At 39.8% G+C, this 16,386-nt stretch overlaps 1 protein-coding gene across 2 annotated transcripts in view; it reads left to right on the top strand.

Annotated features, from left to right (window-relative positions):
* The window catches only part of Alcam (activated leukocyte cell adhesion molecule), a 204,086-nt gene that overhangs the window by 165,434 nt on the left and 22,266 nt on the right, over positions 1-16,386 (top strand). For both annotated transcript variants that reach the window (NM_001331110.1, NM_009655.3), the window contains exons 9-11: positions 10,748-10,860; positions 13,366-13,501; positions 13,605-13,738. In NM_001331110.1, the coding sequence (NP_001318039.1) occupies positions 10,748-10,860; positions 13,366-13,501; positions 13,605-13,738 (383 nt within the window). The remainder of the gene's footprint in view (positions 1-10,747; positions 10,861-13,365; positions 13,502-13,604; positions 13,739-16,386) is intronic.

The raw sequence follows: 16,386 nt of genomic DNA, 5'->3' as shown, positions 1-16,386 counted from the left end.
TAGAAGTGACCAGTTGTAATACAGCAAAAGGTGAGGTGGTTGTTTTCTTTTCTTTTCTTTTCTTTTCTTTTCTTTTTTTTTTCCATTTTTTATTAGGTATTTAACTCATTTACATTTCCAATGCTATACCAAAAGTCCCCCATATCCACCCACCCCCACTCCCCTGCCCACCCACTCCCCCTTTTTGGCCCTGGTATTCCCCTGTACTGGGGCATATAAAGTTTGCAAGTCCAATGGGCCTCTCTTTCCAGTGATGGCCGACTAGGCCATCTTTTGATATATATGCAGCTAGAGTCAAGAGCTCCGGGGTACTGGTTAGCTCATAATGTTGTTCCACCTATAGGGTTGCAGATCCCTTTAGCTCCTTGGCTACTTTCTCTAGCTCCTCCATTGGGAGCCCTATGATCCATCCATTAGCTGACTGTGAGCATCCACTTCTGTGTTTGCTGGGCCCCGGCATAGTCTCACAAGAGACAGCTACATCTGCGTCCTTTCAATAAAATCTTGCTAGTGTATGCAATGGTGTCAGCGTTTGGATGCTGATTATGGGGTGGATCCCTGGATATGGCAGTCTCTACATGGTCCATCCTTTCATCTCAGCTCCAAACTTTGTCTCTGTAACTCCTTCCATGGGTGTTTTGTTCCCAAATCTAAGGAGGGGCATAGTGTCCACACTTCAGTCTTCATTCTCCTTGAGTTTCATGTGTTTAGCAAATTATATCTTATATCTTGGGTATCCTAGGTTTGGGGCTAATATCCACTTATCAGTGAATACATATTGTGTGAGTTTCTTTGTGAATGTGTTACCTCACTCAGGATGATGCCCTCCAGGTCCATCCATTTGGCTAGGAATTTCATAAATTCATTCTTTTTAATAGCTGAGTAGTACTCCATTGTGTAGATGTACCACATTTTCTGTATCCATTCCTCTGTTGAGGGGCATCTAGGTTCTTTCCAGCTTCTGGCTATTATAAATAAGGCTGCTATGAACATAGTGGAGCATGTGTCCTTCTTACCTGTTGGGGCATCTTCTGGATATATGCCCAGGAGAGGTATTGCTGGATCCTCCGGTAGTACTATGTCCAGTTTTCTGAGGAACCGCCAGACTGATTTCCAGAGTGGTTGTACAAGCCTGCACTCCCACCAACAATGGAGGAGTGTTCCTCTTTCTCCACATCCTCACCAGCATCTGCTGTCACCTGAATTTTTGATCTTAGCCATTCTGACTGGTGTGAGGTGGAATCTCAGGGTTGTTTTGATTTGCATTTCCCTGATGATTAAGGATGTTGAACATTTTTTCAAGTGCTTCTCTGCCATTCGGTATTCCTCAGGTGAGAATTCTTTGTTCAGTTCTGAGCCCCATTTTTTAATGGGGTTATTTGATTTTCTGAAGTCCACCTTCTTGAGTTCTTTATATATGTTGGATATTAGTCCCCTATCTGATTTAGGATAGGTAAAGATCCTTTCCCAATCTGTTGGTGGTCTTTTTGTCTTATTGACGGTGTCTTTTGCCTTGCAGAAACTTTGGAGTTTCATTAGGTCCCATTTGTCGATTCTCGATCTTACAGCACAAGCCATTGCTGTTCTGTTCAGGAATTTTTCCCCTGTGCCCATATCTTCAAGGCTTTTCCCCACTTTCTCCTCTATAAGTTTCAGTGTCTCTGGTTTTATGTGAAGTTCCTTGATCCACTTAGATTTGACCTTAGTACAAGGAGATAAGTATGGATCGATTCGCATTCTTCTACACGATAACAACCAGTTGTGCCAGCACCAATTGTTGAAAATGCTGTCTTTCTTCCACTGGATGGTTTTAGCTCCCTTGTCGAAGATCAAGTGACCATAGGTGTGTGGGTTCATTTCTGGATCTTCAATTCTATTCCATTGGTCTACTTGTCTGTCTCTATACCAGTACCATGCAGTTTTTATTACAATTGCTCTGTAGTAAAGCTTTAGGTCAGGCATGGTGATTCCGCCAGAAGTTCTTTTATCCTTGAGAAGACTTTTTGCTATCCTAGGTTTTTTGTTATTCCAGACAAATTTGCAAATTGCTCCTTCCAATTCGTTGAAGAATTGAGTTGGAATTTTGATGGGGATTGCATTGAATCTGTAGATTGCTTTTGGCAAGATAGCCATTTTTACAATGTTGATCCTGCCAATCCATGAGCATGGGAGATCTTTCCATCTTCTGAGATCTTCTTTAATTTCTTTCTTCAGAGATTTGAAGTTTTTATCATACAGATCTTTCACCTCCTTAGTTAGAGTCACGCCAAGATATTTTATATTATTTGTGACTATTGAGAAGGGTGTTGTTTCCCTAATTTCTTTCTCAGCCTGTTTATTCTTTGTATAGAGAAAGGCCATTGACTTGTTTGAGTTTATTTTATATCCAGCTACTTCACCGAAGCTGTTTATCAGGTTTAGGAGTTCTCTGGTAGAATTTTTAGGGTCACTTATATATACTATCATATCATCTGCAAAAAGTGATATTTTGACTTCCTCTTTTCCAATTTGTATCCCCTTGATCTCCTTTTGTTGTCGAATTGCTCTGGCTAATACTTCAAGTACTATGTTGAAAAGGTAGGGAGAAAGTGGGCAGCCTTGTCTAGTCCCTGATTTTAGTGGGATTGCTTCCAGCTTCTCTCCATTTACTTTGATGTTGGCTACTGGTTTGCTGTAGATTGCTTTTATCATGTTTAGGTATGGGCCTTGAATTCCTGATCTTTCCAAAACTTTTATCATGAATGGGTGTTGGATCTTGTCAAATGCTTTTTCTGCATCTAACGAGATGATCATGTGGTTTTTGTCTTTGAGTTTGTTTATATAATGGATTACATTGATGGATTTTCGTATATTAAACCATCCCTGCATCCCTGGAATAAAACCTACTTGGTCAGGATGGATGATTGCTTTAATGTGTTCTTGGATTCGGTTAGCAAGAATTTTATTGAGGATTTTTGCATCGATATTCATAAGAGAAATTGGTCTGAAGTTCTCTATCTTTGTTGGATCTTTCTGTGGTTTAGGTATCAGAGTAATAGTGGCTTCATAAAATGAGTTGGGTAGAGTACCTTCTACTTCTATTTTGTGAAATAGTTTGTGCAGAATTGGAATTAGATCTTCTTTGAAGGTCTGATAGAACTCTGCACTAAACCCATCTGGTCCTGGGCTTTTTTTGGTTGGGAGACTATTAATAACTGCTTCTATTTCTTTAGGTGATATGGGACTGTTTAGATGGTCAACTTGATCCTCATTCAACTTTGGTACCTGGTATCTGTCCAGAAATTTGTCCATTTCGTCCAGGTTTTCCAGTTTTGTTGAGTATAGCCTTTTGTAGAAGGATCTGATGGTGTTTTGGATTTCTTCAGGATCTGTTGTTATGTCTCCCTTTTCATTTCTGATTTTGTTAATTAGGATTTTGTCCCTGTGCCCTTTAGTGAGTGTAGCTAAGGGTTTATCTATCTTGTTGATTTTCTCAAAGAACCAACTCCTCGTTTGGTTAATTCTTTGAATAGTTCTTCTTGTTTCCACTTGGTTGATTTCACCCCTGAGTTTGATTATTTCCTGCCGTCTACTCCTCTTGGGTGAATTTGCTTCCTTTTTTTCTAGGGCTTTTAGATGTGTTGTCAAGCTGCTAGTATGTGCTGTCTCCCGTTTCTTCTTGGAGGCACTCAGCGCTATGAGTTTCCCTCTTAGAAATGCTTTCATTGTGTCCCATAGGTTTGGGTACGTTGTGGCTTCATTTTCATTAAACTCTAAAAAGTCTTTAATTTCTTTCTTTATTCCTTCCTTGACCAAGCTATCATTGAGAAGAGTGTTATTCAGTTTCCACGTGAATGTTGGCTTTCCATTATTTATGTTGTTATTGAAGATCAGTCTTAGGCCATGGTGGTCTGATAGGATACATGGGACAATTTCAATATTTTTGTATCTATTGAGGCCTGTTTTGTGACCAATTATATGGTCAATTTTGGAGAAGGTCCCGTGAGGTGCTGAGAAGAAGGTATATCCTTTTGTTTTAGGATAAAATGTTCTGTAGATATCTGTCAGGTCCATTTGTTTCATAACTTCTGTTAGTTTCACTGTGTCCCTGTTTAGTTTCTGTTTCCACGATCTGTCCTTTGAAGAAAGTGGTGTGTTGAAGTCTCCCACTATTATTGTGTGAGGTGCAATGTATGCTTTGAGCTTTACTAAAGTGTCTCTAATGAATGTGGCTGCCCTTGCATTTGGTGCGTAGATATTCAGAATTGAGAGTTCCTCTTGGAGGATTTTACCTTTGATGAGTATGAAGTGTCCCTCCTTGTCTTTTTTGATAACTTTGGGTTGGAAGTCGATTTTATCCGATATTAAAATGGCTACTCCAGCTTGTTTCTTCAGTCCATTTGCTTGGAAAATTGTTTTCCAGCCTTTCACTCTGAGGTAGTGTCTGTCTTTTTCCCTGAGATGGGTTTCCTGTAAGCAGCAGAATGTTGGGTCCTGTTTGTGTAGCCAGTCTGTTAGTCTATGTCTTTTTATTGGGGAATTGAGTCCATTGATATTAAGAGATATTAAGGAAAAGTAATTGTTGCTCCCTTTTATTTTTGTTGTTAGAGTTGGCATTCTGTTCTTGTGGCTGTCTTCTTTTTGGTTTGTTGAATGATTACTTTCTTGGTTGTTCTAGGGCGTGATTTCCGTCCTTGTATTGCTTCTTTTCTGTTATTATCCTTTGAAGGGCTGGATTCGTGGAAAGATATTGTGTGAACTTGGTTTTGTCGTGGAATACTTTGGTTTCTCCATCTATGGTAATTGAGAGTTTGGCCGGGTATAGTAGCCTGGGCTGGCATTTGTGTTCTCTTAGTGTCTGTATAACATCTGTCCAGGCTCTTCTGGCTTTCATAGTCTCTGGTGAAAAGTCTGGTGTAATTCTGATAGGCCTTCCTTTATATGTTACTTGACCTTTCTCCCTTACTGCTTTTAATATTCTATCTTTATTTAGTGCATTTGTTGTTCTGATTATTATGTGTCGGGAGGAATTTCTTTTCTGGTCCAGTCTATTTGGAGTTCTGTAGGCTTCTTGTATGATCATGGGCATCTCTTTTTTTATGTTTGGGAAGTTTTCTTCTATTATTTTGTTGAAGATATTAGCTGGCCCTTTAAGTTGAAAATCTTCATTCTCATCAATTCCTATTATCCGTAGGTTTGGTCTTCTCATTGTGTCCTGGATTACCTGGATGTTTTGAGTTAGGATCCTTTTGCATTTTGTATTTTCTTTGACTGTTGTGTCGATGTTCTCTATGGAATCTTCTGCACCTGAGATTCTCTCTTCCATTTCTTGTATTCTGTTGCTGATGCTCGCATCTATGGTTCCAGATCTCTTTCCTAGGGTTTCTATCTCCAGCGTTGCCTCGCTTTGGGTTTTCTTTATTGTGTCTACTTCCCCTTTTAGTTCTAGTATGGTTTTGTTCATTTCCATCACCTGTTTGGCTGTGTTTTCCTGCTTTTCTTTAAGAGCCTGTAACTCTTTAGCAGTGCTCTCCTGTAAATCTTTAAGTGACTTATGAAAGTCCTTCTTGATGTCCTCTATCATCATCATGAGAAATGTTTTTAAATCTGGGTCTAGATTTTCGGTTGTGTTGGGGTGCCCAGGACTAGGTGGGGTGGGAGTGCTGCGTTCTGATGATGGTGAGTGGTCTTGATTTCTGTTAGTAGGATTCTTACGTTTGCCTTTCGCCATCTGGTAATCTCTGAAGCTAGCTGTTTTAGTTGTCACTGTTAAGAGCTTGTTCTTCAGGTGACTCTGTTAGCCTCTATGAGCAGACCTGGAGGGTAGCACTCTCCTTAGTTTCAGTGGGCAGAGTATTCTCTGCAGGCAAGCTCTCTTCTTGCAAGGCAGGTACCCAGATATCTGGTGTTCGAACCAGACTCCTGGCAGAAGTTGTGTTCCACTCACTAGAGGTCTTAGGATCACGTGTGGAATCCTGTGTGGGCCCTTGCGGGTGTCAGGCGACTCAGCTGGCAAGGTAGCCGGGGCTCGAGTGGAGTGGAAGGGGTTTGTGCCCCAGATCAAGCCCGGGTAGCCTGCTTCCCTATGTACCGCAGTCTCAAGTTCCACGCGATTGGATTGGGGTAGGCGCTGTGTTCCACTCACCAGAGGTCTTAGGGTCCCGTGGGGAGTCCCGTGTGGGCCCTTGCGGGTGTTGGGCAAGACTCTGCTGTCAAGGTAGCCTGGGGCTCGAGTCTCGAGTCGAGCGGAAGGGACTTGTGCCCCAGATCAGGCCCGGGTAGCCTGCTTCCCTATGTACCGCAGTCTCAAGTTCCGCGCGATTGGATTGGGGCAGGCACTGTGGTCCACTCACCAGAGGTCTTAGGGTCCCGTGGGGAGTCCCGTGTGGACCCTTGCGGGTGTTGGGCAAGACTCTGCTGGCAAGGTAGCCCGGGGCTCGAGTCTCGAGTCGAGCGGAAGGGACTTGTGCCCCAAATCAGGCCCGGGTAGCCTGCTTCCCTATGTACCGCAGTCTCAAGTTCCGCGCGATTGGATTGGGGCAGGCACTGTGGTCCACTCACCAGAGGTCTTAGGGTCCCGTGGGGAGTCCCGTGTGGGCCCTTGTGGGTGTTGGGCAAGACTCTGCTGGCAAGGTAGCCCGGGGCTCGAGTCTCGAGTCGAGCGGAAGGGACTTGTGCCTTCTTTTCTTTTCTTTTCTTTTCTTTTCTTTTCTTTTCTTTTCTTTTCTTTTCTTTCCTTTCCTTTCCTTTCCTTTCCTTTCCTTTCCTCTTCTCTTCTCTTTTCTCTTTTCTTTTCTTTTCTTTTCTTTCCTTATAAATGAGATTAAGCAGTAGTGAAGCAAAGGCCTTGAAAGTCATCAGAGAGAATGGCCTGCGTGGTTTAGTAAAGGATTCTCTGCAGCACAGCGGCTCTGATGAACTGGAACATCCACAAGCTCTAAGCATTGGAACTGGACTATCCATCTTGACCATATCCCCTGAAGACAAACACTGAGCAGTTGTCCAAAAATATCACTAGAGAGCAATACTGGGGACACGGAGCTTCCATACAATCACAGTAAAACTTGATTAGACCAAAGAGAGGAAAGAAATAAGGTCAAAAAGCATTCAAGGAAACTGATTCAAGCACACAGTGCTGTGTTTTCTATCTCAGTGCTTAGGAAGCATGTAGGCAAGGAAGCAAAATTTGGAAGGAGACACAGGAGGGCACAGTGGGCAATAATACAACCAGATGGTTGCTTTTGATTGATGTTCAACATGTACCCTGGGGAGCCCTTTGGAAACAGTGAAGTGTTGAAAACTGTTAACTGCCAAGCCCGTTTTCTGTCTCTTCTGCCCTCATGCTCATGGGTTTGAGTGTGCCTGCCATCAGGCGCTCATTGGGGGGAACACAGTGATGTCTACATAGAACAATAGTGCTATTTTTCTCTTCTGGGGACCAGTTAGTCATGGGACCATTTATCTAACCCTGTTCTAAGAAGGAAAGCAAGGGAATACACCCAACAAATTCATATGTCTGTGCGTCGTCCTCGGATACCCTTGTCTATCGTATCTTGAGGTTAATTACCAGTATTACAGCTCCTTAGACATGTTTTATGTTTAAAAGATGTTAACTATGTGGGGGCTAAAGAGGGAAGAGCTATTCTGTGTATGGTGTGTAGAACATACAGGGATGGCTAGACCACACACTACAAGGAAGAAGACTTGGTGGCAACTACATCATACCTCAATGAGAAGATGTAACAGACAGAAAAATCAAACAAAATAATGGGAAAAGTAACTGAGTTCTGGTTCATTTTAAGTTCCAATGTATTCCGGTTTTGAAAGATTGACTATAACAATGAGTTCTAAAGCCTGCCTGTCTCCTTAAGAGATAATGAATTATAATATTCATCATCATTTTATTCTACGCTAAATACAAACATGAAAATTACATTTTGCCCACTTTCTTTGGCTCCTTGTTTTCCAAAAGCAGAATTTATTTCTGTCTCATAAAAAATTAAGTAAAGTGTAGGTAGAAAAGCCACATCAGTACACACACAGGGATGCAGAGCAGACCTCACAATGTGACCATATTCCTATAGATTCTGAGTTACTGTTGAAACATCTATTATTCTTCTGCCACATCTTACAGACAGATTCATCACCACAGCCTTCAAAGTCCATCTTTATCTTTTAAAATCTTGTGTCTTTCCACGGACAGGGTCTTGAATCCATGAATAAAGGCTTCCAAGTTTCCCTTTTTATAATTTTCATACAAATGTAATTCACATACATGTTCTATTAAAACCTCTTTCTCTACAAGTTGGCACAGCTGCTAATATTAGTGTAAACCATAAAGTATACTTCCTCAATCACTCTTTTAATAACCATGACTCCTCTGAGCCTTGATATGCCAGGTCTTGGGGCTATATCGGAAAAAATCAAGGCGTGGTCATTACTCCCATGACAGTTACTGCTTAACAGTGAAGACAACCACTGAGGGGTGGGGAGATGCCTCAGTCAGTCCTTAGCCTGCTTCACAATTGTGAGAACTTAAATTCTATTCCCTAGTGACCAAGGAAAAAAAAGCCTACATAGGTAGAATTCTGTAACCCCAGAGCTAGAGAGAGCAGGGAGGGAAAATGACATACAGCCAGATATGCAAGGCTCACTGACCAACCAGTACAGCCAAAGTGGTAAGTTTCTGTTACATAATTTTAGGAGGCTTGATACCCCAGAGTAGGGGGATGCTAGAGCAGTGAGTCAAGAGTGGGTAAGTGGGCAGAGGAGCTCCCACACATACATACGATATATATATTTTTTTATTTTTTATTTTTTGTTCTCACACACCTTTAATTCCCTGGATAGGATTTATATACAGTTTTGGGGGTGATTCAGGGTTCTACAGCAGGTACCTCTCATTGGCTTTGACTGAGAGATTGGAGGAAATCTTATTTGCTTGTAGGAAGGCTTGGTGCTACTCCTACATGACATGATTGGACACCTTCTGTCCCATGTAGGTGAAAATAACCACCCATCAAGTCCCCAGGGTTCCAGGCCTTTGCTGACTGGAGAAGAGGCTGTCTGTGTGCAGCCCACTGCCCCACATCCGATGCCCTCTGCCGGTGTGTCTGAAGACAGCAGTAGTGTACTCATATAAATAAAATAAATAAATCTTTTAAAATATTAAAAAAGAAATGCCTAAATGTGCAACAATGTCATTGATAGCATGACAATAATCAACAGCTTTTATATTCTACTTATCACATGCTCAACAGTATGACTAGCATGACTAATCAAACTTAATCAAACAGCCAAAGGTAGTGATTTTATTGATCTTAGGGGAAAATCTATCATTATCTATTCATTAAACCATTATGATTTCTAACTGCGTACTAAGTTCTTCTTTTTATTAGATATTTTCTTTAATTGCTTTTAATATTTTCTTTATTTACATTTCAAATGCTATCCCGAAAGTTCCCTATACACTCCCCGTGCCCTGCTCCCCTACCCACCCACTCCCACTTCTTGGCCCTGGCATTATAATGACACAGAAAATGATGGGTAAGTTGCAACCAAATCATGAAAGAGACAAAAACAAAACAAAACAAAAAACAAAACAAAAACAAAAAACCTGAAAACCTGCTGTCTTGACTTAATTCTATCTCTAGATATACATTCTATGAGTATTGACTAGCAGTACTGGACAATGCAACGTTGAACAGCCTGATGATGAGCACTCTCATTATTTTTTTTATTTTGACCATGTGGAAAAGTTGACCCTAGATTCCCCACCTACCAAAGTACTTAGTTGTCAAGAGGCTCTAACAGTATAGTATCTCTTATACAAAGCCTTTCTGCTTTGAAACTCAGTTTGATCATGTTCTCTCTAATCCTTTAGTCATTGCTTATGCCACTGCTTAGTATTTCAACAAGTAATTAGTGATCTCTGAGCGTATAATAGTTTTGTTACCAGGTTCTGAATTCACGGGTGATAGACTGCTGTGGAGTGCGTGGTACCCCCACACTATCATGTCAAGTCAGCACTCATATACAGATCTTCCTTTAGTGCCCAGAACATAGTTGCTGCATGGCAATATTTGTTCCATTGAGTTGCATTTTCTTCCTACAAATCATACTATAAGTTTATATTTTAAAAATCAATTTTTGCCTGAAAGGCTCTGCATCCTTAGACATAATTATCCTATGTATTTTTTAAAAATATCTGTTGAATGTGTACCCAATAATAGGTCTTATTCAAAATTTCAACTGCACAGAAAATGGAATAGCATTTCAGAAATAATTCAACCATTTGTCAATTTTCTCTGAAGGAGCATCTACACTATCTGATACTTTTTTCCATTTATCACCTGCTGTCTAAATATATGTGATTTTTCTACTGCTATGTCTTATCAACTCTTTTTTTAAATAATATTTATCTACTCATTTTTATTTCCTTCCTGAAGTGAGCTGATTTGTTTTGCTTAAGGTAATAGTTCCCAAAGAAGTACCTCTATGTACCACAAACATCGTTATGTTAACAGAAAATCAAGGCAAAATCAATTAGATCGACCACATGTTTGTCCAAGCTCACTTCAATGCTAAGTTGTAAGGCTCAGCTGAATCTTCTCCAATCTAGTTGCTTCCCTCTCTTAGTCAGTCCGGATATTTCAAGTACAGATGAAAAAGGTGGTTTTGTTTTTATCTCATCCTTTTACATGCAAAATATTTTTACTATCTTGCTTTCTTGTAGTTTTCATTTTAATCATGCTTTTCTGTCTCTCAGACTTGGATTTATCCTTAAACCCAAGTGGGGAGGTGACCAAGCAGATTGGCGATACCCTGCCTGTGTCATGCACAATATCTGCAAGTAGGAACGCGACTGTGGTGTGGATGAAGGTAAGTCCAGGTCTTTTGCTGCTGTCCCTGTTCCTTAGCATGCGTTCTCTGAGCATTCTTGTGTATTTTGTTTTACAACCCAATATGTATATCCAGTCGTGGCTTGTATGATCAAATCCATGTGCCCTTTCACTCCTCCAATCTAGCGTTTGTCAGATCACAGTAATCTGTGGCAGCACTCAGCCACACCATGGCATCGTTAATAGATGGGTGGCAGCATAGCTTGGCGCATTGCTTTACGATTATATAATGAAGAGTGATCCACAAGTGCATGCGCACACACGAGCATATGCAACTAAATGCTTTAAGGACAAACCTTACAGAGTTGATTTTATCTGACATCCTGGCTGTAGCATCTCTGTGAAAATGTAGCTGGTGATTATTTTTCCCATCATTTATAATAAAATCAAGGCAGATGGATCAGAAAAGTAAGACAGAGAGAGGCTCAAGCCCGTGCTCTCTGGAGTATGAATGTTGTTCTGGGGCCGTATGCCTTTTTCTTCCTCTTTGGTGTCCGGACAACTTTTTAGTCTCTAAAAGCTGTTTCTTTGTAATTGTGAGCTCTTTGATGCTAGGGAGATCTGTTCACGTCTAGCCCTGGAACATTCTCAAGTCTTGTTTGGAATCCCCTGCGTAAGCTGATATAGTCATAGAACTCTAAAATAAAGGGAACTTGGGGCCCGATATTTCTACCCTTTTAGAAGGAGGAAGGAGGGTACATAATTGGTGTTTTGAGTCCAGCTTGTCCTTGAAGCAGAAGTCCGTGACCATGAGGTCACCATTTATGTCGTTGGCTAGTGTTTTCTAACACACAGTGTGTATCATGGACAGGAGCAGCAAAATGGGAAAATTGTGGGAAAATAATATCCACGCATCATTTCAAACAGGAGGTCAAATTATCTGTATGATAATCATTCAGAAATTTCTTACTAAGACTTCTTCTAGACAAAATATCATTGTATAATGCAATAATACTACAAATAAAATATAATCACTCTCTTAATATCTGTCTTTGTCTCTGTTTTTGTCTCTCTGCCTCTTCTCCTCTCTGAAACAGGGCCTCACTATATAGCACTCACTAACCTCAGACTAGCTATGTAGACCAGGCTGGCCTCAGGCCTCAGGGTTCTGATGATAAAGTTGTGCACTATCACATGCAGCATCCCCTCAACCTTCGAGCACTTTTCTTTCACTTTCTCTGGTACACACTCTTGCCACAAATGTTCTTCTCCCAAATGATTACAAACATCGCTCTTCCTCGCCCTTAGTTTGTACTATTTCTATACCTAACAGTCAAATAGCTAGACGATCTATAAGCAAGGAGAACAGTCAATGATGGCACAAACACACAAAGGTGTTTTAATTGATAGGTAAGTCTGCTACAGTAAACATGAAGTGCATTGACCTTTATTGGTTGAACCCTAAAGTCAGGACTGCTAAACAATATTCCTCCTCATCATTTGTTGATGGGAAAGTAGACGAAAGAAAATCCTAGTATACAAAGGCCTATGATCATAGAATTCTCTTATTAACTGCTTTTTAACTTAATGCCCTGAAAATATGATCATCCTCTAGAGTCAAGTAACTTTCTAATATACACATATTTTCCCTTTCACTTTTCAAATTCGACCAGTAAGACTTTCTTACTGGTAGTATTTTTTCATACTTTTCTTGTGATTTTATAATGAAACTCCAGTGTTGATATTCAGTCAGCTAAAGTCAATCTTGAGCATTTTGCCCAGCACTGTTTATGTTCCATGGGTGTCTTACAGAATAATGTTAACACAGTAGTCAGACTTGACAATTAAGACTTTCACTCAACATAAAATCATTGCACGACTCATTTAGTTAATCCTCAAAATGATTAGATACAGTAAGAAGATCCTACTTCCCAAATAAAGGAAACTCAGCTTGAGGAAACCATGGACTTGTTCCTAATTACCAGCACTAGAATAGGGGACTCTGAACTACAACTCTACTTTGCCTGACTCCAAAGTATCACAAGGAGAATATTCAGACCCATGTAATAACCTTGGGCTTAATTATTATAGAACACATACATCTGAAGTCACAATTGTGAGGCTGTATATATAGTTCATGGAGAACTCATGTTCTTCACTGAAGACATGAAGACCTGATATAAATTCCCAGCACCCATCAGATATTACATGGAATGTCTGAAACCCCAATATTGGGATCCAGAAGCAGCTCAATCTCAAGAGCTTCTTAGCCAGCCAGCCCAGTCAAAGCGCAAGCTTCTGCTTCAGTGAAAGATCCATCTCAAGACGATAATTGTGCAGATAATAGAGGAAAACACTAGATGACAGACACTAGTCTCCACACCACACTCATGCGCAGGTATAGGCATCCAGACATGTAGGCGCATGTACCACACACATATACTATACACACACACACACACACACACACACACACTGCCATGCATAGTCACTAAAATATAATAAATATGATATTATTGACGTAACTGTGCTCTGCATTTACCAGGATAACATCCGGCTCCGGTCCAGCCCTTCCTTTTCCAGTCTTCATTATCAGGATGCTGGGAACTATGTCTGTGAAACTGCTCTTCAGGAGGTTGAGGGACTGAAGAAAAGGGAGTCGCTGACCCTCATTGTAGAAGGTAGCAAAATGCTTTAGCAGCAATTATCTTGTTCTTCAAGAACTTGATATCAGGCTCCTTTTACTATTTCAATAATGATATTCTAATCATATTAATATTTCAGGGAAACCTCAAATCAAAATGACTAAGAAAACTGACCCCAGTGGACTGTCTAAAACTATAATCTGCCACGTGGAAGGGTTTCCAAAGCCAGCTATACATTGGACCATTACCGGCAGTGGGAGCGTCATAAACCAAGCAAGTATTTTAATTCTTGTTCGGGGTTACCTTTGCTCCCAAGGTGAGTTTTATTTAGATACCAGAAGTGGAGGTTGGTTTGGTTAGAAGATGAAACATAGAATATGCAGTCAAAGTTCAGAGAAAGTGCTTGCTGACATCATAATTTTCTCTGAAGGAGACTAAAACATTTCAATCCAAGACCCACGGAAAATATTTTTAAAATACTGTGTTGTGGTATCTGCTTTTGAAAGAATTAAAATTGAATGTCTCTCCATGGTCATTAATTCCTGAGACACAAGTAATTAAGTCATTAATGGATATACTTTTCTGAACCACAAACTTATACATCAAAGTATAAGTAGCTGTCATTACCTTGCCTCTTTACTGTTTAAAAGATATTCCTTGTTTAAGCTGGGCCCTTTGAGGAACCAGCCTAGTTACTGCTTGGAAACACATGCTTCAGTTTGCTTGTTACAGGGCTAGGGCCAGAACAAGGCCGCCCAAATGTAGTATCTACTTTATCCCCTTCTGGACAGTAGAGGACCATCAATCAAAACTTAATATCTGTAATCTTGGTAAGTTACTTCAGTTGCCACAAAGGATTGCAACTTGCAAATGCTATGAATATTTTGTTCTTAATACAAAGTCAGACGCAGAAAGAGAGAGGAAGACAAATGCATAAAGAAAGAGAAAAATCAGCCGCTTGCTAAGATTTCAGAACTTTGCTCCCTCTAATCAGTGTTTGGTGTACTAATATGACTTTACATTTTTTTTTCTGTAGTGGTCCTCGTGTCTCCTTAGATCAGTAGAACCAGTTAAAGAGTCATAGACATAGAACCAGTAAAGGACATAGCCTCCCTCCTCCCCCCACCCCCATTTAAGGTTTTAACAGGCACATTTAAAGCAAAAAGGTGGCAACTTAATTTTAAGTTGAAAAATCCCACATTCCTCTGTGAAGACATGAACCACTAGTTCAGCTCCTATAAGGTCATTTGCTAAGCACGGTGAATCTGCGCTCTTGCCTGGGATTCATACAAATACATATGCATATGTTCAAGCAAGGAGAGCGCTCAGAGTGGTCCCTCTTGAAGCCAATGACTTGTGACCGGGTTAACTATATTAGAGACACACTGATAAAAAGCCCAAGCTTGGAAAGACAGAGAGGCAAGAAGACAATCAAACCTGAGAAGATGCATGCTTCTTTGTTCGGAATAAAGTCCTGAATTGTTGAAAATGTGCAGAAATACCTTTTAGCACCAAATGCTAAATGATTACAAATGTTTCTTTCCTACACTACTTTTTATGTCTCTCTAGTTAGGGGATAAGTGCCATTGAAAAGAACCTGTAGTTTCTGGAAAGTAGATTAAAAAATAAAAAAGTACACATGTTTCAAATGAATGAATGAATAAAAATGTAAATCAGATGAATGAAAGAATGAATATAAGAATGTAAAAGACCATGCTAGAAATAAGCAGGTATATTTTGAAAAGACTGAAGTAGCAAGCACAAAGACTCGGGGAACATAGCAGTACACTTACCGCAAGGATAGAAATAAGAATGCTATTCTTCATTGTCACAGAGAAGGTTTGAGTCTGACCTGAGGGACGATATGTTATTTTTCTTGTTCTAGGTTTGAGGTGGTCCATCCATAATGTTTTATTTGTTCCCCCTCCAAGGTATGATGAACCTAGTAGTTCACAGCCATGAGGTAGTGCTCAGGGAATAGAGGCTAATGCACACCTAGCCTCAAGATACATACAGTACTGTTAAATACAAAGCCAAGATAGAAAAGACAGAGGATATACCCAAAATAAGTGACCAAGAAGGAGTACGAAGACATAGTTGCTTGGGCTGTGTTGCATTTCTGTCTAAACCTAACAATGACTGAACTACATTGTTTCTTTTATATTTTTTAATTATTTTTAAAAATTTTTCAAGTGATATGTGTACTCCTTTATTTTTTATTTTCATTTACTTTATTGAAAAACTATTTTCATGCAATATGTCCTGATTATTGTTCTACAGTTTATTTACCTCCATCCCCGCTGTAATTCACACTCTTTCTTTCTTGCAATGGAAAACTAACAAGCATTTTTTTTAAATTAAAATGAAATAAGATAAGAAACAAACTGGAATATGACAAAGCAGGGAAAAGAAAAGGCACAAGAAACACATAGACACATATGTTCTCACCTCAGAGATCTTGTAAAAACACAAAAGTGGAAACTATTACATTTATATATATACACATATACATATACACACATATATACACATATATGTATAAATATATATGCAAAAAATCTATAAAGTAAAAAGCAAAAGAACCTCAAAAATTGGGATACAAATCTAGACAGAGAATTCTCAAAAGATTACAAAGAAATAGAAATAGCTGAGCAGCGCTTAAAGAAATATTCCTTGTAGGGAATACAGATCAAAACTATTTACATTGCTTCTTATGTTTGAGTATATCACATCCAGAGATCCTCCAATTTGTGCCTCAGAAAATCTAAAAGCCATCATTGAAAGATCCACCTTTTTTATTGACAAAGAAAAAGTCTGAGAGAAACAAATGGTTTTATTTACCCATGAACAAATTATATATGCATTGGACTTTTATATAACATTTTATGATGAGAGATATGAGATAGGAGAACAGATACCCA

This window comes from Mus musculus, chromosome 16 (assembly GCF_000001635.26).
Source record: "Mus musculus strain C57BL/6J chromosome 16, GRCm38.p6 C57BL/6J".
NCBI lineage: Eukaryota > Metazoa > Chordata > Mammalia > Rodentia > Muridae > Mus > Mus musculus.
This window is presented reverse-complemented; position numbering and strand designations above follow the sequence as displayed.